Source organism: Amblyraja radiata, chromosome 35 (genome assembly GCF_010909765.2).
Source record: "Amblyraja radiata isolate CabotCenter1 chromosome 35, sAmbRad1.1.pri, whole genome shotgun sequence".
NCBI classification, from domain to species: Eukaryota; Metazoa; Chordata; class Chondrichthyes; order Rajiformes; family Rajidae; genus Amblyraja; species Amblyraja radiata.
Window position 1 is genome coordinate 10342061 of NC_045990.1, and position 22478 is coordinate 10364538.

The 22478-nt window shown below is 45.4% G+C and overlaps 1 protein-coding gene across 13 annotated transcripts in view; it reads left to right on the forward strand.

Moving 5' to 3' along the window:
• Positions 1–22478, forward strand: part of LOC116991809 (neuropathy target esterase-like) — a 140299-nt gene that overhangs the window by 92544 nt on the left and 25277 nt on the right. For all 13 annotated transcript variants that reach the window (XM_033050757.1, XM_033050761.1, XM_033050760.1 and 10 more), the window contains 9 exons: positions 1824–1899; positions 3337–3483; positions 5650–5713; positions 8025–8193; positions 9452–9634; positions 11489–11607; positions 12420–12576; positions 14345–14461; positions 16122–16191. In XM_033050757.1, coding sequence (XP_032906648.1) covers positions 1824–1899; positions 3337–3483; positions 5650–5713; positions 8025–8193; positions 9452–9634; positions 11489–11607; positions 12420–12576; positions 14345–14461; positions 16122–16191 — 1102 coding nt within the window. The remainder of the gene's footprint in view (positions 1–1823; positions 1900–3336; positions 3484–5649; positions 5714–8024; positions 8194–9451; positions 9635–11488; positions 11608–12419; positions 12577–14344; positions 14462–16121; positions 16192–22478) is intronic.

Consider the following 22478-nt stretch of genomic DNA (forward strand, 5'->3'; position numbering starts at 1 on the left):
TTAAATCTCATTCACATCTCACAAATGCTGCCGCTATCTGGAAAGACAACTTTCACATTTGACGAGATCTGTCTGTGACAGGCATGGAAATAGGATCGGTTGGGAAGTAGCTGAGGGAACTGAGATCTCCTGGAGTGGACCTCAGACAACAGAGGAATGAATCCATCATACCGCATGCCTGAAAATGCAGTCACGGTGGCGTTGCTGCCTTACAGCAGAATGCAGCGCCAGAGACCCGGGTTCGATCCCGACTACGGCTGCTGTCTGTATGGCGTTTGTACGTTCGCCCCGTGATCTGCGTGGGTTTTCTCCGAGATCTTCCGTTTCCTCCCACACTTCAAAGACGTACATGTTTGTAGGTTAATTGGCTTGATAAAATGTTAAAAAAATTAGGCTTGTTTTGGCTGATAAAGTAGACCAATTCTCCAAAACATGGTCTCCTTTCACTGAATTTCTTCAACAGCAGAATGGTTGAACGCAAAGTTAAAACCGATGCTTGGGATGGGTGAGCGGGGGGTGGGGGGGGGGAGGACGGTGGGACATATCTCCGTTTCTTTTCTCTTCTCTCTGTTTTTGCTGCTCGCAGTTCTTAGGCAGTTCAGGGGTCTTTTCTCTTTTTTGTATCTTTCTTCTTTTTCTTCATTCTCTCCTTTTTACTCTTTTACTCGATTTATGTATCAATTTATTCTTCTCGATTTATATATCAATATATAAAATGTTAAAATTGAAGCTGTAAGAAAATTGTATAATTGTCATGCCGATTGCTTTATTCTTGTACAATTGCTTCTAATAAAATAAACATTAAAAAAAAAATTGTCCAGTATAAAATTGTCCGGTGCTCTACCTAGAGCGTTTCAGCGTACTACATCCACATCCAGATCCAGATTACAAGCCCCAGAAAGGAGTATTGTCTTTGGGCCACACATCCAGGAGTCTCTGCGCCTCTGATCCTTCAATCATTGCCAGGACTCGGAAGGCCTGAGCTATAGGGAGAGGCTAGGACTCTATTCCTTGGAGCGCAGGAGGATGAGGGGTGATCTTATGGAGGTGTACAAAGTCATGAGAGGAACAGCTACTTTTACCCAGAGTAGAGGTTTAAGGTGAGGGGGGAAAGATTTAATAGGAACCTGAGGGGCAACTTTTTCCACACAAAGGATGGTAAGTATATGGAGCAAGCTGCTGGAGCAGGTAGTTGAGGCAGGTACTATCACAACGTATAAAAAACATTTGGACAGGTACATGGATAGGATGGGATTCGAGGTTTATGGGCCAAACACAGGTAGGTGGAGCTAATGTAGATGGGACATGTTGGTCGGCGTGGGCTAGTTTGGTCGAAGGGCCTGTTTCCACGCTGTATGGCTCTCGATGACTATGGGATTCCGGAATAATAATCCTCACACAGGACAATTATCCAATTCACAAATATCCTGGAGGAGATCACGTCATTGTTTACAGCGTATATATTCATTTTATTTCTGAGGTGGAAGTCAAACCGTTTACTCCAATTTCTTTGCTGATGAATAAGTAAACCATGCCATGCAAGTCAAAAACCTCATCAAGAGCTCAGACCACAAGAGGAAAATGTTGGGTTGAAGCTTGACGGAAACTGGTAAAAGTCCTGATAAAAAATGATTGCAATAAGAAATGAATCAAAACCCTTTCAAAATTCAGGCAAAATGCTCCTCATGCATAATTTTTGACTATAAATAGTGGCAGATGTAATTTTCTTTGCAATGTGGGGTAAATCAGAATTGTAACAGATTCTGCAGCCATTCATGAGATGAATGCTCTAATTATTTTGTCATACTCTGCGTGATTTACAGGTAGTCACTCGGTTAATTCATCTGCTGGGTCAGAAGATCCTCGGGAACCTGCAACAAGTACACGGACCATTTCCAGGTAATGTAATCGGGCACCGGGTTCTGAGTTGAGTAACTTTAAAAACTCTTTGAGATAAGACATGGGAGCAGAATTAACCCATTCCACCCACTAAGTCTGAGGAAGACTGTTCTTTCATCCCCTTGTATCCCTTCGTTGTCACCTCTTCCACGTTCTGCACCTTTTCATACCTCTAGACTCCCTCCCACCTGACTCTCAGTCTGATGAAGGGTCTCGACCCGAAACGTCACCTATTCCTTTTCTTCAGAGAAGCTGCCTGACCTACTTTGTTACTCCAGCACTGTGTGTCAATGTTCTGAAGACCCAGCCACTTTCATCCATGCCATCTGTAATTAGTAGAAAAAGAATAGCAGTCCTTAAACACGTCCCCTATGCCCCTGTCCCACTTAGGAAACCTGAACGGAAACCTCTGGAGACTTTGCGCCCCACCCAAGGTTTCCGAGCAGTTCCCGGAGATTGCAGGTGGCTGCCGGAGGTTGCAGGTAGTGGAAGCAGGTAGGGAGACTGACAAAAACCTCCGGGAACAGCAAAGGAAACCTTGGGCGGAGCACAAAGTCTCCAGAGGTTTCCTTTTAGGTTTCCTAAGTGGGACAGGGGCATAACTCTGTAATAATATGGTATTCTAATCCTTACAAGAGAGTATGTTCTCACTTGCTCAATAGAAGAGAGGTGACATTGGGATGTAAGCAAGACCACTTCTCAATCCTGTTTAAGAAGGAACTGCAGATGCTGGAAAATCGAAGGTAGACATAAATGCTGGAGAAACTCAGCGGGTGCGGCAGCATCTATGGAGCGAAGGAAATAGGCAACGTTTCGGGCCGAAACGTTGCCTATTTCCTTCGCTCCATAGATGCTGCCGCACCCACTTCTCAATCCTGTCTTGAATGCTTACACCCAGTGGTGATAATGGAGGCATCAGTGACTATCGCACTACCAGACTGACGAGGAGCTTTCATCTGTGTTTAAGAAGGAACTGCAGATGCTGGAAAATCGAAGGTACACTCCGTATCCGACCTCTCTGTCCTGGGTCTCCTCCATGGCCAGAGCGAGCAACACCGGAAATTGGAGGAACAGCACCTCATATGGGGAGTCTGCATCCTGGGGGCATGAACATTGAATTCTCCCAATGTTGTTAGTCCTTGCTGTCTCCTCCCCTTCCTCAGCCCTCAGGTTGTCTCCTCCCATCCCCCAGCCCTCGGGCTCCTCCTCCTTTTTCCTTTCTTCTCCCCGCCCCCCCCCCCATCAGTCTGAAGAAGGGTTTCAGCCCGAAACTTTGCCTATTTCCTTCGCTCCATAGATGCTGTTGCACCCGCTGAGTTTCTCCAGCATTTCTGTGTACCTAGGAGCTTTCATCTGTTTATTTTAACCCTGCACACCCTCAAAAAAAGCTTTCATGAGCTGTATTTTTTTTCTCTTGTTTGTCTCACTTCTTTTCAGGCTCCAGCTTGGGACTGTCGACAGCCAGCAGTGCTGATGTCACGAACCCAACCAGTAACCTCTCCACCGTGGCTGTGCTTCCCGTCTGCGATGAGGTGCCGATCGCTGCCTTTGCCATGGAACTGACGCATGCACTCAATGCCATCGGTTAGTACGAGTCCCGTACAGCGACCTTGCGGGAAGCTGGATATTGAAATCCGTGGCTCTGCAAAATCAGCAGCTCTTTGATTTTGAGAAAGAAATCAACAACAGCAGCATGTTTGAGAACTGCTGCTACTTAATAATTAATTAATAATTTTGAGCCTTGCCTGCGTTTCAGTGAACCTGCACCTGTTTATTTAAAAACTCGGATTGTGGAGTGAGTTCAAGCAACCCGTGTTTTAAGCGGATGTTACGTGCGTGTAATTAAAAAAAAAACATAAATGAAACATATACATGACTACACTGTCAGCAGTAAATTTGAGCACGCCATTCCAAAGCTACGGATGTGTAAATCAAGCTTTGGTATCAAAGGAACAAGCATGTTTTTTCAAAAATGCATACATCAAACGCGAGTAAAATGTGCGCTGCCTGTGCTTTCAGGACAGCACGCTGGTCTGCATGTAAACATAAAGAACTGCAGATGCTGGTCTATGCCAAAGATGGACACAAAGTGCTGGAGTAACTTAGTAGGTCAGGCAGCATCTCTGGAAGAAAAGGAATAGGTGGCGTTTTGGGTCGGGGCCCTAATCTGAGGAAATACATTCTTGCCATAGAGGGAGTACAGAGAAGGTTCACCAGACTGATTCCTGGGATGGCAGGACTTTCATATGAAGAAAGACTGGATAAACTCGGCTTATACTCGCTAGAATTTAGAAGATTGAGGGGGGATCTTATAGAAACTTACAAAATTCTTAAGGGGTTGGACAGGCTAGATGTAGGAAGATTATTCCCGATGTTGGGGAAGTCCAGAACAAGGGGTCACAGTTTAAGGAGAAGGGGGGAAGTCTTTTAGGACCGAGATGAGGAAATCATTTTTTACACAGGGAGTGGTGAATCTGTGGAATTCTCTGCCACAGAAGGTAGTCGAGGCCAGTTCATTGGCTATATTTAAGAGGGAGTTAGATGTGGCCCTTGTGGCTAAAGGGATCAGGGGGCATGGAGAGATGGCAGGTGCAGGATACTGAGTTGGATGATCAGCCATGATCATATTGAATGGCGGTGCAGGCTCGGAGGGGCCGAATGACCTACTCCTGCACCTATTTTCTATGTTTCTGGTCCCGACCCGAAACATCACCTATTTATTTTCCTACAGAGATGCTGCCTGACCCGCTGAGTCACTCCAGCACGTTGTGACTACCCTGATCTGCATCTTGGCTTCCATTTCTTGCTTCTCACTGGTTATTATAAGAAGATATCTTGAGAACCGGGCATATCTAGCTGGCCTTCTCGCCGCTTACCAAGGTGCTCAGTGCCACGATGAGGGAGCTTGGCAGCAGATTATCCTTTGGCCGCTCAGGCTCTGTGGGGTGTACGAACCACAATGGAGAACCACAATATATCTGCAGTGTTCCCTGTGAAAAACAAACCACTGTATGTGGAAAAATAAGTGGGGAAAGTTCTTAAAGTAGATATTGTCACTAAAGTTTATTTTATGTTTAAGAAGGAACTGCAGATGCTGGAAAATCAAAGGTAGACAAAATAGCTGGAGAAACTCAGCGGGTGAGGCAGCATCTATGGAGGGTCTGAAGAAAGGTCTCAACCCGAAACGTCGCCTATTTCCTTCGCTCCATAGATGCTACCTCACCCGCTGAGTTTCTCCAGCTTTTTGGTCTACCTAAAGTTTCTTTTATAGTTGATTCTCAATAATCTCATTCTGGATTGAAAATTATTGACTAAGCATTAAAGACTAAGCACTAAACTGCTCCTTATCTGGATTGAATAGCCCCCCTTTTCAACTTGTTGGCCGCACCAAATCCCTAAGCCAAGCAGGGGACTCCAACAGCCAGCATTGAAATCAGCTTTCTAATCTCTGAACTGGGACTGCTTACTTGCTCCTTGCAATCAATTAAGTCTATCCAGATTTAGACTTGTAATTGTTTTGATCTACACTTTTTCACTGATGAAAGCATTGCAAGATTGTTAAAGTAGTTATTGTGGAGGATTGTGCTGTGCTAGTGAGAGGTTTGAGGGAATACAAAATGGGAACTCTGAGCCCAGCCAATTGATATAATGTCTATTTTGCTAATTGCTTTGAAGAAAGTTCACTACAACCATTTATAAAGGCATTAGCAATTGCTCTTAGCTGTCTATTGCTGTCTTATGTTTTACCAGGCCCAACATTGCTGATGACCAGTGATATCATTAGACAGCGCCTTGGTGCATCAGCATTGGACAGGTAGGGGAACGATATATGTACACTTCGAGAATACTTCCAGCTAATGCCGCGAGAAATTGCAGTTTAATTTAATACTTAGTGATAACTGATGTTAGGTATAAATTACATCATTAAATTGTAAGCCTATGAGGTTATAAGCGGACAATGTATTACTTTATATAATTATTAGTAGTTTAGAGATACAACATGGAAACAGGCCCTTCAGCCCACCGAGTCCACTCCAACCAGCAATCACTCGTACACGAGTTCTATCCTACACGTTAGGGACAGTTTGCAGAAGCCAATTAGCCTGCAAGTTTCCAATTTGCTTCATCGGAGGTGCTGTTTCGTGACTGACATTTTGAAGTGGTGAGAGATAAGTGCTCAAGATGGGAGAAACCTCTTATCAGATGATGTCTTTCACAGTATGATACAGCACAGAAACAGCTCCATTGGTTCACCAGTCGCTGCCTCAAAAAGGCTAGCAGCATCATCAAAGACCCACACCATCCTGGCCACACACTCATCTCCCCCCTACCTTCAGGTAGAAGGTACAGGAGCCTGAAGACTGCAACGTCCAGGTTCAGGAATAGCTACTTCCCCACAGCCATCAGGCTATTAAACTCAACTCATACAAAACTGAATATTCATAGCCCATTATCTGTTTATTTGCACTTTATCTGTTTATTTATTCATGTGTGTATATATTTATATTATGGTATATGGACACACTGATCTGTTCTCTATTATTCATGCCTATGTTCTGTTGTGCTGAAGCAAAGCAAGAATTTCATTGTCCTATCTGGGACACATGACAATAAACTCTCTTGAATCTTGAATCTTCATGTTGATCAACAACACGTATCCACACTGTCCCTTTTATCTGAGCGGTGCAGCGGTAGAGTTGCTGCTTTGCTACGCCAGAGAACCGGGTTCGATCCTGTCTATGGGTGCTGTCTATACGGAGTTTGCACGTTCTCCTGGTGACCTGCGTAGGTTTTCTCCCAAACTCCAAAAATCGTCCCTAGTGTGTAGTATAGAACTGGTGTACGGTGGGTTAATGGTCTGTGCAGACTCGGTGGGCCGAAGGGCCCGTTTCCACTCTGTATCTCTAAACTAAACCAGCACTTGGTGGATAGACTTGCATACTTTGGTGATTTAAGTGTTCATCTGGATTTGTGTGTTAACATATTCCCACTGCAAATAATATTAGTTTTATTTGTGCTTCATCCCGCTTGAAAGCTTGCTCCAGTAACATTATTGTAACGCAAGTGTAAACCATAGTGCACTGCTGAGCATTATTTTGCACTTCAATACTAAAGACACAAACACCAACTATTTCTCTTCTCTGAAATGTCTCTGCATTGTTCGGGATATGTGATAACCCCATGAATATTATTTGCCTGAGCCCTATCAATGACTAAAACACAACAAAAAGGAAATCTTAAGCACTAATACCTGTTGTCCAAAGCAATAATTCCCCCACTAGTCCCTCTCCTTATCCATTGTGGTGACCTATTTGAAAGAGTTATATTATATTCAGTCTGGATTTTATCTACTGCATTTAGACCTACAAGCAAGAATAGTGTATACACTTTGAGCCTCTACTGAGGCATGAATCCATCCCAGAAAGTGTTTGCTGAAGGTTTTCAACAAGGCTAGTGCCCTAACGGTTTCAACTAAGTACCTCACATCAGAGTCCAGGGCTCTTCTCAGTTGAGTTTATTGTCACGTGTACCGAGGTCCAGTGAAAAGCTTTTGTTGCGTGCCAACCAGTCAGCAGAAAGACAACACATGATTACAATCGATCAATTTACAGTGTATAGAGACATGATAAGGGAATAACGTTTAGTGCAAGGTAAAGCCAGCAAAGTCCGATCAAGGATAGTCCGAGGGTCATCAAAGAGGTAGATAGTAGTTCAGCACTGCTCTCTGGTTGTGGTAGGATGGTTCAGTTGCCTGATAACATCTGGGAAGAAACTGTCCCTGAATCTGAAGGTGTGCGTTTTCACACTTCTATATCTTTTGCCTGATGGGAGAGGGGAGAAGAGGGAGTGGCTAGGGTGTGACTCGTCCTTGATTATGCTGCTGGTCTTGCCGAGGCAGGGTGCGGTATAAATGGAATCAATAGAAGAGAGGTTGGTTTGTGTGATGGTCTGGGCTGCATCGACAATTCGCTGTAATTTCTTGCGGTCTTACATGGAGCTGTTCCCAAACCAAGCTAGTTTCTGGCTTCTATGTTATCTATAGGCTTTGGACACTAGGTTTGCAGAGCATGTGCCTTACTAACATTGCACCCTGAGCAACTGGTATCTCTTCTATACTATTGTAGCATCCATGAGTACCGTCTCTCAGCATGGCTGGCCCAGCAGGAGGACCTACATCGGATCGTGCTGTACCAGACTGACTACAGCATGACGCCTTGGACCCAACGCTGTATTCGACAAGCTGATTGCATCTTGATAGTTGGTCTTGGAGATCAGGAACCCTCCTTGGGACTGGTAGCATGAAATTTTGCATAACATTTTAATTCTCGAACATAGCTGATTTTGTTTAACATATGAAGAGATGTCCGCGTGTGTCTGTCTGTCTGTGTGTTCGTGCTGAATGTACTCTGTCGTCAGTATCAGCAAGATAATGTCATTGATTGAATAACCTCTTGACTCTCATAACTAGGAAAGGATAGGGGAAACAGGATTATGGAAAATGATGCAGGATTAGCAAGGCATAACTATAAGCATCTGTGAAAGGAGGCCAAAGAAATCTGGTAGCACCATCTAAGTAATAATAATAATAATAAATTTTATTTAATGGGCGCCTTTCAGACATCTCAAGGACACCTTACATAGTAATCGGAATAAAAACATATAATCGGAATATAACAAGTAATAAAGACATCACAGAGACACAAATTAAAAACAGAATTCAATCCAAAAACAGAAAATCAAAAACACATTGTGAATTGGCATTGTCACACCACGTATTATTACCTTTTTGACCCAGAAGAGATTTTGGTGTGGTTTATGTTCTACTTAACCAGCCTCTGGAGATCATACAGACTCATAGAAGCACGCAACACAGAAACAGGCACTTTTAGCAGTAAGACCATACAAAGCAGGAATATCGGCCCATCGAGTCTGCTCTGCCATTTAATCACGCCTCATCTATTTTTCCCCCTCAATCCCATTCTCCTGCCCTCTCCCCGTAACCTTTGATGTCCTTCTAATCAAGAACCTATCAATCTCAGTTTTAAATTACGTGGCCTCCATCGCTGTCTGTGTCAATGAATTCCACCGATTCACTACCCTCTGGCTAAAGAAATTCCTCTTCATCTCCATTCTAACAGTGCATACTTATACTCTAAGGCTGTGCCCTCTGGTCTTGGATTCTCCTGCTACTGGAAATATCCTCTCCACATCTATTCTTATCCCGTGCTGACCATGAGGCCAATCAACCACTGTATAGACCATGAAATCTTAATCTGCCTGAACAAAGATTGAATATTTTGTATTTTCCAATTAGCGTTTTATATAATGCCTCGACAAATTTCAAGTTTGCATTATCTCGTTTGATTTGAAGCTCAAAGTGGAACATCTGTCTCCACTGAGATCGTTCTCACTCCTCCAAATGCCACCAACCCCCATTTCATTTGATCATTGCTTTGGAAATTACCTTGGGATTCTTTCCTATATGTACAAGTGCAAATGCGGTAGGTTTTCTTCTCTTGGATGCTCATATTTCTGTGTCCCGTCTCTGCAGCTGGAGCAGATGTTGGAGAACACAGCAGTGCGAGCACTGAAGCAACTCATCCTGTTGCACAAAGAAGATGGCCCCAGTCCTTCCCGGACCGTCGAATGGCTGAACATGAGGAGCTGGTGCTCCGGGCACTTCCATATCAAGTGTCCACGCAGAATCTTCTCACGTCGGAATCTTCAAAAATTGGTGATTTAATTTTCTAGCCTGCCATGCCAACCCAACCTGAATTAACACAGAAGACTAAAGGGCCTGTCCCACTTGGGCATCATTTGCACGTAATTTACGCGACATCATTTACGCGTCACGATGCGATGTTTTTTACATTACAAAAGATAGCGGAGTCAGGGGATATGGGGAGAAAGCAGGAACGGGGTACTGAAATTGGATGATCAGCCATGATCATTTTGAATGGCGGTGCTGGTTCGAAGGGCCGAATGACCAACTCGTGCATCTATTTTCTATATTTCTGCAATCAAACTTGAGTACAAGTGTAAGATAGTAGATTACACCGAGGCAGTATACAGAAGTGTCGTCTGGTGTCGTCTTGTACCCCTCAAGTTCAGCGTTGTTGAAAATCTAGAGTCAGAATTTGGTCAAAACGTGCAGTTGTTCTGGTGGCAGTGCAAGGTTGGAGTTGCAGGGTTTGTTTGCTTGGACAAACGATGCCGTCGCCATCCTCCACTGCTGCTCTGCTGATCCGTGCCGCTGCAGGTCGCGTCCTATCCGCACATTCAGCCACTTGGAGCAGCATTTGATCTAATCGAGCCCCATGCTGTTGTCGGGCCTCCAATGGCCCACACCAACAACACCTTGATCCCAGAGTTGACCAGGACTGAAGTATGTTCTAAATGTCCGTGTCAGAATTTGAGAGCTGGGTTGGAGAGGAAGAAAGCCTTGCTGTGAGAGGAGTGCTGAACTGGGCGAGGGGAGCAGTTGGGTATAAATTGAGTGTGGAAGATTACGGGTGGGAGGAGGTGGGCGTACATCACCAGCAGGAGAAAAGGTGGGAATGGTAGCAGGGTTGGGAACAATGGCTTGGGATGGGTGGGATCCTCCATTGTGGGAATGCTGATGAGGGCATTCCAGGGAATGGGTTGGTAGGAGTGAGCGGCTGGTTTCATGGGGACCTATTAATGGCCTGCAATTTGCTACAAACCTGGCAAGAAAGCAGCTGGAAAATTAGCTAGAAACGTGTGATAATGGGATAACCAACCTAAGATAGAGACAAAAAGCTGTAGTAACTCAGCGGGCCAGGCAGCATTTGTGGAGAAAAGGAATAGGTGACGTTTCGAGTCGAGACCCTTCTTCAGTCTGAAGAAAGGTTTCAATCCCAAACATCACCTAATCCTTTACTCCAGTGATGCTGCCTGACCCGCTGAGTTACCACAGCTTTTTGTGTCTGTCTTCGGTGTTAACCAGCATCTGCAGTTCCTTCCTACACAAGATAATTAGCCTGTTGAGAGAGAGAGAGAGAGAGAGAGAGAGAGAGGGGGGGTAGAGCTGCCCGTAGTGTGGCTTAAGGACATGGGAGTGGCGCTGAATCCAGCACACACCGTCAGATAGACACAAAAAGCTGGAGTAATTCAGTGGGTGAGGCAGCATCTATGGAGCGAAGGAATAGGTGACGTTTTGGGTCGAGACCCTTCTTCAGACTGATGTGGAGGTGGGGGCGGGGGGGCGGAAGAAGAAAGGAAGAGGCAGAGACAGTGGGCTGTGAGAGAGCTGGGAAGGGGAGGGGAAGGAGGGAGAAAGCAAAGACTACCTGAAATTAGAGAAGTCAATGTTCATACCGCTGAAACTACCCAAGCGAAATATGAGGTGCTGCTCCTCCAATTTGGGGTGGGACTCACTCTGGCCATGGAGGAGGCCCAGGACAGAAAGGTCAGATTCGAAATAGGAGGGGGAGTGTGAAAACTCCTGCACTTTGTGTCTGTCTTCGGTTTAAACCAGCATCTGCAGTTCCTTCCCACTACGCACACTGTCGGATGTCTCTTGGAACATGGGATTTCAGCGAAAGTTAAATATTTTTCATTTTTCTAGACGGAGCTATATGAGAATGTCGTTCAGAAACCCGCGGACCGACACAGTGACTTCTCCCGTCTGGCCCGGATCCTAACGGGGAACACAATTGCATTGGTGTTGGGAGGAGGAGGAGCCAGGTAACTGCAGCACGTTCTCATTTGTTGCATTATTAAGGCTGAGCAGAAAGAATTGAGAACAGTGACTTGTTCCAGTAGGCACTATTCCTCCCATGCTTATTGTGCCACATAGCACAAAGCAGGCCCTTCAGCCCAACTCGTCTGTGCTGCCCAAGATGCTCCATGTAGGACTTTGTCCTCCCACATTTTAAACTTTCTAACGGGGACCGCTGGTTGGCGTGTTCTCGGTGGGCCAAAGGGCCTGTTTCTGCTCTGTATCTCTAACCTAAACTAAACATTACTTTAGAGATGTAGGCGGTCACGGTGGCGCAGCGGTAGAGTTGCTGCCTTACAGCGAAAGCAGCGCTGGGGATCCGGCTTCGATCCCGATTACGGGAGCTGTCTGTACCGAGTTTGAACGTTCTCCCCGTGACCTGCGCGGGTTTTCTCCGAGATCTTCAGATTCCTCCCACATTCCAAAGATGTACAGGTTTGTAGGTTAATTGGCTTGGTAAATGTAAAAAGAATTGTCCCTAGGATAGTGTTAATGTGCGGGGATCGCTGGTCGGCACGGACCTGGTGGGCCGAAGGGCCTGTTTCCGTGCTGTATCTCTAAAACTAAAAAAACTAAATATAGCATGGAAACAGGCCCTTCGGCCCACTGGGTCCGCGTCGGCCAATGATCACCCTTCTCACTGGCATTATGCTACACACTGGGGATTAATTTCCTCCCTCCCATCTCTCCCTCATCCTCACCTGCCCTCCTTCATCTGCCCTCTCACCTGTTTCATCACGGCCACCCCCATAACTCCCCTCTCTCTCACTCCCTTCAGAGGATGCTCGCATGTGGGTGTAATAAAAGCCATGGAGGAGAGTGGAATCCCAGTCGATATCGTTGGTGGAACGTCCATTGGGTCATTTATTGGCGCATTGTACGCAGAGGAGCGGAGTGCAGTGGGGACCAAGCAGAGAGCGAAGGAGTGGGCAAACGTGAGTGTTCGAACGAAGCTTTGAAACCTTTTTATCCAGGGTAGAACTATCTGAAAGGACAAACTTTCCCATTGCCGAGTTTAAGGCCCTGTCCCACTTTCCCGAGTTACTCACGAACTCTCCCGAGTTTTCCCCTTGATTCGAACTCGGGGAATGTCGGGAAATGTCTGTAGCGAGCTCGTAGGAGGCCGTAGGAGTCGCTAGATGTTTCGCAGCGGCTCGTAATGCCAGCCGGAGGAACTCGGGGCATCAGGTAAGTCGGGACGTTTTTTCAACATGTTGAAAATTATCCACGAGTTTAAAAAAAAAAAAGCCCCGAGTACCTACGAATGGCTATTACCGTAATTCCCCGAGTTCGAATCAAGGGGAAAACTCGTGAGAGTTCGTGAGTATCTCGGGAAAGTGGAACAGGGCCTTTACACAAAGTGAAGGACTGTCATGCATCTTTCATTTCCACACAACAAGATTCCTAGAACAACACAGGAGCACCCACATTATCTGTGCCGAACATAATGCCTCGACCAACCCTTATCTGTCTGCGTATCATCCATGTCCTTCCATTCCATGCACACCCAACTACCTCTCCACCGATCTCTTCAATGCCACTATCGTATCTGCCTTTGTCACCACCCCCAGCAGCACCCACCATCCTCTGTGTATCATTGTGCCGTCTCTACCACTTCCACTTGTCCAATGTATCCGCCAGAATCTGTGTGGGAAAAAATGTCCCTCAAATCTCCTTTAAATAGATCCCTCTTATTTTAAACCTCTGCCCGCTAGCTTTAGATGCCCCTACCATTGGTAAAAGATTCTATCCATGCCCATCGAAATCTCTACAAGATCATCCCTTGGCCTCATGCGTGCCACAGAGTCATGCAGTCACACAGCCTGGGAACATGCTTCACCTTCGACCCAACTTGTCCATGCTGACCAAGATGCCCCATCTGCACGAGTCCCACCTGCCGATGCTTGGCCCATATCCCTCGAAACCTTTCCTATCCACCTGCCATCCAGTGATAACATTCGGCCCATCAAGTCTACTTCGCCATTCAATCATGGCTGATCTATCTCTCCCTCCTAACCTTCCCCCATAACTTCTGACACCCGTACTAATCAAGAATCTATCTATCTATCTCTGCCTTAAAAGTATCCATTGACTTAACAAGATTAGAAACATAGAAACATAGAAAATAGGTGCAGGAGTAGGCCATTCGGCCCTTCGAGCCTGCACCGCCTTTCAATATGATCATGGCTGATCATCCAACTCAGTATCCTGTACCTGCCTTCTCTCCATACCCCCTGATACTTTTAGCCACAAGGGCCACATCTAACTCCCTCTTAAATATAGCCAATGAACTGGCCTCAACTACCTTCTGTGGCAGAGAATTCCAGAGATTCACCACTCTCTGTGTGAAAAATGTTTTTCTCTTCTCGGTCCTAAAAGATTTCCCCCTTATCCTTAAACTGTGACCCCTTGTTCTGGACTTCCCCAACATCGGGAACAATCTTCCTGCATCTAGCCTGTTCAATCCCTTAAGAATTTTGTAAGTTTCTATACGATCCCCCTCAATCTTCTAAATTCTAGCCAGTACAAGCCGAGTCTATCCAGTCTTTCTTCATATTCTTCAAATACTGAGCCTGGTAGCTCAGTGCAAGATTGGAAGTCACAACTACTGTCTGGAGTACTGTTTGGGCAAAGGGTTAACTCAAGAAGAGTTTCATGGTTCCAGCTGAGATCATTCAACCTTTTCCTATCCTTTCTTTACAGGCCATGAATTCTGTCTTTAAAACAGTGTTAGACCTGACCTACCCCATCACATCGATGCTCTCTGGCTCTGCTTTCAACACGAGCATTGCTGATGTCTTTGAGGATAAACAAATTGAGGTAAGCTTCAAGCCACAGTTGATCCCTCTTGAAAGTAGCGTGCATGGTATTGTACAAGACCTTATGAAGTTAAGCTTAGATGGCGTGCAATGTCCAATGTTAAGGTAAGACAGTTCTATGTGAACTCAATGCATGTCGACTACTAGTGCTTCCACAGAGATTGCACCTTGATTTTTAGAAGCCACTCTGACTACTGCTCCTTGAAGGTAGACAAAAATGCTGGAGAAACTCAGACTGAAGAAGGGTCTCGACCCGAAACGTCACCTATTCCTTCACCCCACCCTCACCCGCTGAGTCTACCTTCGATTTTTCCAGCATCTGCAGTTCTTTCTTAAACATTGCTCCTTGACATTCGTTTGATATTTGAGCTAATAATTAATCCTAGAAAGAGTGTCGTACTGCTAGTTTGGTCATGCCATGTACTTGTAGACCAGGTTCAGCGGCAGCATGTCAATGTAGTTAAATCAGCTTCAGTTGCTTCAGTTAAAGTGTTATCCATTGGCCCTTCTATTCAAATAGCTTCTTGAAATGTACATGTAATCTTCTGCAATGAAAGTATTGAGCTTAAGCATTTATTTAATTGCCTGCATACCCTTGCTTAGGGTTGCCAACAGTCCCGTATTAGCCGGGACATCCCGTATATTGGGCTAAATTGGTTTGGCCCATACGGGACTGCCCTTGTCCCGTATTTGACCGCCACTACCAGTTGCTCATCAACTTACGACGCGGTTACTTTCCAATAAACCTCTCGTAAATCGAAAATATCGCAAGTCGACAATGCGTTTAATACACCTAGTCTACTTCTCAGCAGTGTGTTCAGGATTGGACTGCCAGAAGCTCGTGGGTTTTCATTCCCTGGGTTAGTTTTTCCCCTCCTCCCCCCTCCCCCTCCCCCCTCGCTCTCTCTCTTCTTCACTCTTCTGCCTCTGGGAGTGTTTTTAATTTCCACGTCTTAGTTATGAAATCTCTTTGGCGTCTCTCAACCGCCCCCCTACCCCCGCTCCCACCACCGCCCCCGTTCGATCGCAGCGCTCACCAATTCCCTGAACACCGATGCCCCTTAAATCTCCCGAGTGCCAGCCCCCCGTAGAAGCAAACACATGCCGAATTGTCACAGCAGGTGTAGCGGCTCTGAGATTTTATCAGCCGGCTCATCAGATCTGTTGCTGTTCGACGTCCATCTCGCCTCCTGCAAGATGGCTACACGATGCACAACTTTTCCACCCGTGAGTTTGCAACTCTCTCTCCTTTTTGGGCTCATACCTGCCTTTTCACCCCTGGGCTTTGCCCAACAATCTGCCTATAAAATCAGCCTGCAAAGGTCCCGACCCAAAACGTCGCCTGTCCATGTTCTCCATGCATGCACCCCGACCTGCTGAGAAACTCCACCACTTTGTATCTTTAATGATTTTCAACAGACTGATTTATTCTTAGAATCGTAGAAGTTTACTGCATGACTGGAGCTCATCTAATGGGCAATGTTTTCTATTAGGAAGCCTTGCTTATTTCATGTTTCATCTATTTTGTGTTTTTATGACTGTTGGCAGATCAATTTCACTACTGGGATGAATAAAGTCGTATTGTATCCTTGCTACCATTGCTTTTAATAGATCGTGACCTTTTACTCCCACCACCTCCCCTCCCCTCCCTTCCTGCTCAGGACCTGTGGATCCCGTATTTCAATGTGACGACTGATATTACTGCGTCTGCAATGAGGGTGCATAAGGATGGTAAGAATGTCCACGTGTGCTGTACCTTCATGCCTGGTTCTGTGTGTAAAGGCTTTGCATCCCATCCATGACTACCCTGCCTCCTGCCAGCAAGATGTTTAATGCCATTTACATGCCCGTCCATCTTTGGGTCATTTCCCCCCACTCCCCCTCTGTAACGTGAAGGGTTCAACGGATTGAACGAGGGTCTCAGCAGCACAGAGGGAGAAATTCTGTTGTATGGCTCCTGTGCGTTTTGTACATTCCTAAAACTCTTACTGAGCTAAAGGCTGAAGTTGACTCATTTTCTGTGGATAGACACAAAATGCTGGAGTAACTTAGCGGGTCAGGCAGCATCTCTAGAGAAAAGGAATAGGTGTCTTCTCAGGTTGAGACGTCACCTATTCCTTTTATCCAGAGATGCTGCCTAAACCAACTGAGTTACTCCAGCATTTTGTGTCTTTCTTCGGTATAAACCAGCATCTGCAGTTCCTTCCTACTCATTTTATGTGGATCTGTATAAGGAAGCTGCCCAGGGCACCACCTTGATCACTTTCACATGATAAAACACAATGAATACCAGTGAAATGGAGCTTCCCTGATGTTGTTGCTCTTGCCCTTCACACTGGCATAGTGCTGTAAATGTAGCTCAACTCTCCTGGCATTGTGTAAGAGAATCCCATGGCATGTTGACCATAATCCCGCTTTGATATTGTGGGAGAAGCTTAATTTTTGAAATAAATTGCTATCCTACTTAAAATAAAATTAAGGAAGAGTCATAGGAAAATTAGTAGATGTTAAATACTAAATCAGTATCTCAGGGGCCCATTCTATGCAAGAATTGGAATTTGATTGTAATGGGATCCTTAATGAAAAGTTTCTCCAATTATTCCTCTCCAAGTATCCTGTTGGCTTCTCCGTCTGCTTCTACCCAACGTTAGGACTAGAGGGTCTGAGCTATAGGGAGAAGTTAAGCAGGCTGGGACTCTATTCCTTGGAGCACAGGAGGATAAGGGGCGATCTTATAGTGGTGTATAATATCATGTATAAAATCATGAGAGGAATAGATTGGGTAGACGCACCAAGTCTCTTGCCCATACTAGGTGAATCGAGGACCAGAGGGGAAATTAGTTAATAGGAATCTGAGGGGTCACTTTTTCACTCAAAAGTGGTGGGTGTATGGAACAAGCTGCCAGAGGAGGTAGTTGAGGCAGGGACTATCCCAACATTTAAGAAACAGTTAAGCAGGTACATGGATAGGACAGGTTTGGAGGGATTAGCGCAGCTGGGACATATTGGCCGGTGTGGGTAAGTTGGGCCGAAGTGCCTGTTTCCACACTGTATCACTATGCCCTTATTTTACCAGGAATTTGCAAATCTTATTATACAAACTAGACAAAAAAGGACGACATCAGACAAAACTGTTAAAATTCTCATTGCTAGTGAGTCATGGAAACATAGAAAATAGGTGCAGGAGGAGACCATTTGGCCCTTCGAGCCAGCACCGCCATTCATTGTGATCATGGCTGATCGTCCCCGATCAATAACCCGTGCCTGCCTTCTCCCCATATCCCTTGACTCCACTAGCCCCTAGAGCTCTATCTATAGAAACATAGTCCTTTTATACTGCACTCGTTACAGGGTTGGATCCAGGAGAATATTTCAGCAATGGTTTCCTATTATTGTGGAAGCTTGCATTTCTGCTTGAATCCTTCCTCTGTGGCCACCACAAGTTCCCTCATTGCACTACAATCCCTTTCCCTGCTCATTTGAATCATGCATCTTGGCCTGGCAGAGGCACAGTAGTCCGGGAATGGTTTCTCACCACGTCAGTGTTTGCTTTCCGTGTAAGAGATCGCCTTTTTGAATGGTGCGGGCATTTGACCCTTTAAACTGTAACTTACTAAATCCACCCTTCAGGAATGTGATTTTTGCAGCTATGGCCAAAGCCTGTGCAAGTGATCCTGCTCTTGCTTGTTTGCTCATGTGCAGTTTAAAAGCAGCTCGAATCTGGGAGTGTAGCAAACTGGTGCAAATTAGATCTCGAAAATCAAAGTGCTCACAGGTCCGACCTTGGTTGCAGTGGAGATTGATATTGTCATAGCTTGGGCGGTAGTTTACAAATCAGTAAGCAATAATGCATGGCAATAATGCACCTGCCTTTGTGTTGTCAGCGTACGTGGGTACAATGGACTCTCTCCCTTCATCCAAGTCATCAGTCTATTGCAACTCGCTATTTTCTACCTGTGTCACTCCCCTGTCCAAGCTAATCTTTAACTTCCAACCTTCTGCAGTCTCTTCTCGTGCAGTAACCTATTCTGTGGTATTTCATCGAATGGCCTTTTGAAAATCCAGATACACCACCTTTATTGGTTCCTCTCCATCCACCATTTGTCAAAGAATTCTAGCAAATTCACCAAACACTTTTTCTAATCCTTTTCTTAAACAACATCAAACTCGTCTTTGATGTTATGACTTTTTTTAAATGTCCTACCAATGCTTCAATAATGTATTTCCCTAATGGCTGCTCTGAGTTTCCTAATGACTGGGGTAACTGGCCTATGAGTTGCAACTTTCTCCCTACATTCTGAACAAAGCATCCACTATCACTGCAGCTGCTATTTTTAAGATCCTGTGACTAGGTCCATGGCATTTGCCTCACCTGATGCTTTTCTCAAGCAATTGTTTTAAGTTCCTCCTCCCTATAAACTTTTAACTCTGAACAATCGTATTGTGCAGGAACACATGAATGGTCACCAGGGCCTGTCCAGCTTATGCGATTTTTTTCGCCGACTTGCCGGCACCCGTCATTGTTGGAGCAGGTCGCCGAAATTTTTTATATTATGAAAATCCAGCGGCGACCAGAAAAAGGTACGACTCTTTGGGCGACTACTCACGACCATACAGGCGTCACCCCGCGACATGTCGACACGTGACGCCTGTATGGTCGTGAGTAGTCGCCCAACGAGTCGTACCTTTTTCTGGTCGCCGCTGGATTTACAACATGTTGAAAATTTTCGGCTACCTGCTGCGACTATGATGGGTGCCAGCAAGTCACCGAAAAAAGTCACGTAAGTGGGACAGGCCCTTCAGAAACTAGTGGGGTTTTTTGTTTACACAGTATTTGGTTATTCCTATATAATGTGTGAGCTAATCCAAAAATTTTGATTGGTAAATGTAGATCCAAAAGTACATACTTTTCGACAAGGTATCTCTGTGAGCGGGCAGCATATGAGTAACAGTAACAGCATTAACAGGATTACTGATTTGTGTTAATAAGAACCTTGCATGATCACTTGAGTTATCATTAGAGTGGAACACTCAGGTTTTTCACCATTTTATTTAATTTGCTATTTTTGCTTTTCCTCAAATAATGATAAACCCTCAAATAAGGGTTTTTATCCCGCCCTGTCCCCGGAAATGTAAACCTAGCCAAAAAAAAAAGAATCAGTTGGATAGAGTGACATGGTTTGTGTTCAAAAGCATAATGGTCTTCTCCTTTAGTGAATCACGGCCTTACTGGCGTGACCATTTCACTGTAATTGCCTGAGAGACTTGTCTGTGGTTGTAGGCAGTTTAGAGCAGTATAACATGGGATCAGGCCCTAAAGCCCACTGAGTCCACACCAACCGTTAATCACCCCTTTGCACTAGTTCGATGTCATCCCACCTTCTCACTCCTTGCACACTTGGGGCAATTTACAGAGGCCATTTAACCTACAAACCCGCACGTCTTTGTGATGTGGGAGGAAACCGGAGCACCGGGAAGAATCCCATGAAGTTCACCAATCATATGACGCGTTGGCTTTTAAAACAGTTTTATTATCTCTTTTTAGAAGGCTATTTCCTACTGAAATAAGATCTCATTACTGTTAATTGTGAATTTAGCAGTTAGTTGTAGCAGGTTCCAACAGTTGTTGCCTTTTGAGGTCCCCCTATCCCATTCTCCTTGACCTGTGACAAGTGCTTGCATTTGTACCTTCCACTTCACTTGCGTACTTGTGCATCTCCCTAACTGTCTGGCTGTTCTGCTTCTGCATTGTGCCTGAGTTTACATCAAGTGCCACCTGATGCAAGGGGTAACCAGAACCATGCAGCTGCAGCCAAACCTATTGTCCGCCATTTTAAACCAGCTTGACCAGAAATAGTGATGAATTTTAAAAATAGCTTTAAATCTTGATTGACGCCATAACAGATGGCTGAAAATTGCATTGCATCATTAAAACTCTCCAAAGTTAGAAGAATATTACTCAGTGTTCCTCTTTATTGATTTTAATTTTTCATTAACTTCCATGTATTGAACTGAAGCAGATGGAGCCTTAACAGCACAGAAAAGCCATTCTGTTCTCTTTTAGATCGGGTTTGCACACTTGGCTCTTTAAGTTTCTTTCATAAGTTTCCGGGAGATTTAGTTACAATCCTTATTTTGGTGGTAGATGCGAGCCTGCCGGCCTCCTTTGTTAAAACTCCTATCTGATTCTGTCACCGATACTGAGCTGTTCTTGGGACATTGCGATCCACAACTCCTTGTCCTACCCTTGAGAGTGGATGTTGTCATGTACGTAAGTGTGTGTGTGTGTGTGTGTGCAGAGCCGGATTTATCTATAAATTAGACAAGCTTAAGCTTAGGGCCTTGAGGTCTTAGGGGGGCCTCCGGCCAAGGCAGGACACCTACCGTTCAACTCTGGGCGGGCCCCCCTCTCTATCTCTCTCTCTCTCCATCTCCCTCCCCCCTTATCCGTGTCCGGGCCGCCGGGCTCCGCTCGCTCCTCATCCGCCGGCACGGCAGGCCACCTTGCACATGCGCATTGCTGCGGCCTGCACGTCCTCAGCCCCCCTGCACATGCGCACAACCACGGCCAGCACATCATCGGCCGCCCTGCGCATGCGCACTGCAACGGCAACTGGTCGGCGCTGGGCACTTTCTCCCTCGCTTTGAATTGTGGGAGATTTGGCCGCCATGGCTGTCCGGTCGCCGCCAGCGCTGAAAACCAACGCGGAGGGGGCCTCACAAGTGGAACAGCTTAGGGCCTCTCTTCATCTAAATCCGGCCCTGTGTGTGTGTGATGCTCCTCACCCCCTCACCACTCCCCAAAGCTTTGGTTTCCTGTCTCATCGTGGTAGCATTGCTGAATAATAACATTCTACCAAAACCAGCACCAACTCATAACTACATTTATTAACCCAAAGTTAACCGAAGCGTAACTTTTCACCCAACGTTGTGTTTTTTTATCTTCCTTCCCTCCCTATTCCCTTTTTATATAAAAAAAATATTTTGTTTTGACCCTTTCAGTTCTTGCCTTTCCTTGCATTAAAACAAATGTTTAGCTTTACCTGCCATTTACAGGCTCTGTAAAACAACAGTGGTGAGTATTGGACAAGAATGCAAAAGATTTTAAATTTGTCCTGTTTAAAAAAAAAAAAAACAGCCTCCTGAATGTTTGCTGTTGAGAGCTAAAATGTACCATTGACAAAACAGTCTTCCGTTTGCGTTGCAAACAAGAATATTTTCCACACTGTTTCGCCTGCTTTGACAAAGCATGGTTATCCTCTTACCATGCACCCAATCTCAGCAGTGAGTATTAGAGTCTATAGGTCTGAGAATCTCAATGACTGTGAGTGGGCACTTTGTCACTGTCAGGATCGAAAGTCCCCAGAGGCTGACTCCACCACATCAGTGTAATAGAAATTTATTTCTACTCATGGTAAATATACATTGTAACTATTCCCATACTGTTCAAGGTTCAAATACGGGCAGTATGGTGGCGCAGCAGTAGAGTTGCCTTACAGGACTTACAGCGACAGAGACCCGGGTTCGATTAAAGCCTCAAAGCCAGAGTTTAGTTTAGTTTATAGATGCATAGAAACATAGAAACTAGGTGCAGGAGTAGGCCATTCGGCCCTTCGAGCCTGCACCGCCATTCAATATGATCATGGCTGATCATCCAACTAAGTATCCCATCTCTGCCTTCTCTCCATACCCCCTGATCCCTTTAGCCACAAGGGCCACATCTAACTCCCTCTTAAATATAGCCAATGAACTGGCCTCAACTACCTTCTGTGGCAGAGAATTCCACAGATTCACCACTCTCTGTGTAAAAAATGATTTTCTCATCTCTGTCCTAAAGGACTTCCCTCTTATCCTTGGGACGACAGATGGCACAATGGGCTAAGTGTTCGGCTGGCAACCGGAAGGTAGCCGGTTCGAATCCCGCTTGGAGTGCATACTGTCGTTGTGTCCTTGGGCAAGACACTTCACCCACCTTTGCCTGTGTGTGAATGTGTGTGAGTGATTGGTGGTGGTCGGAG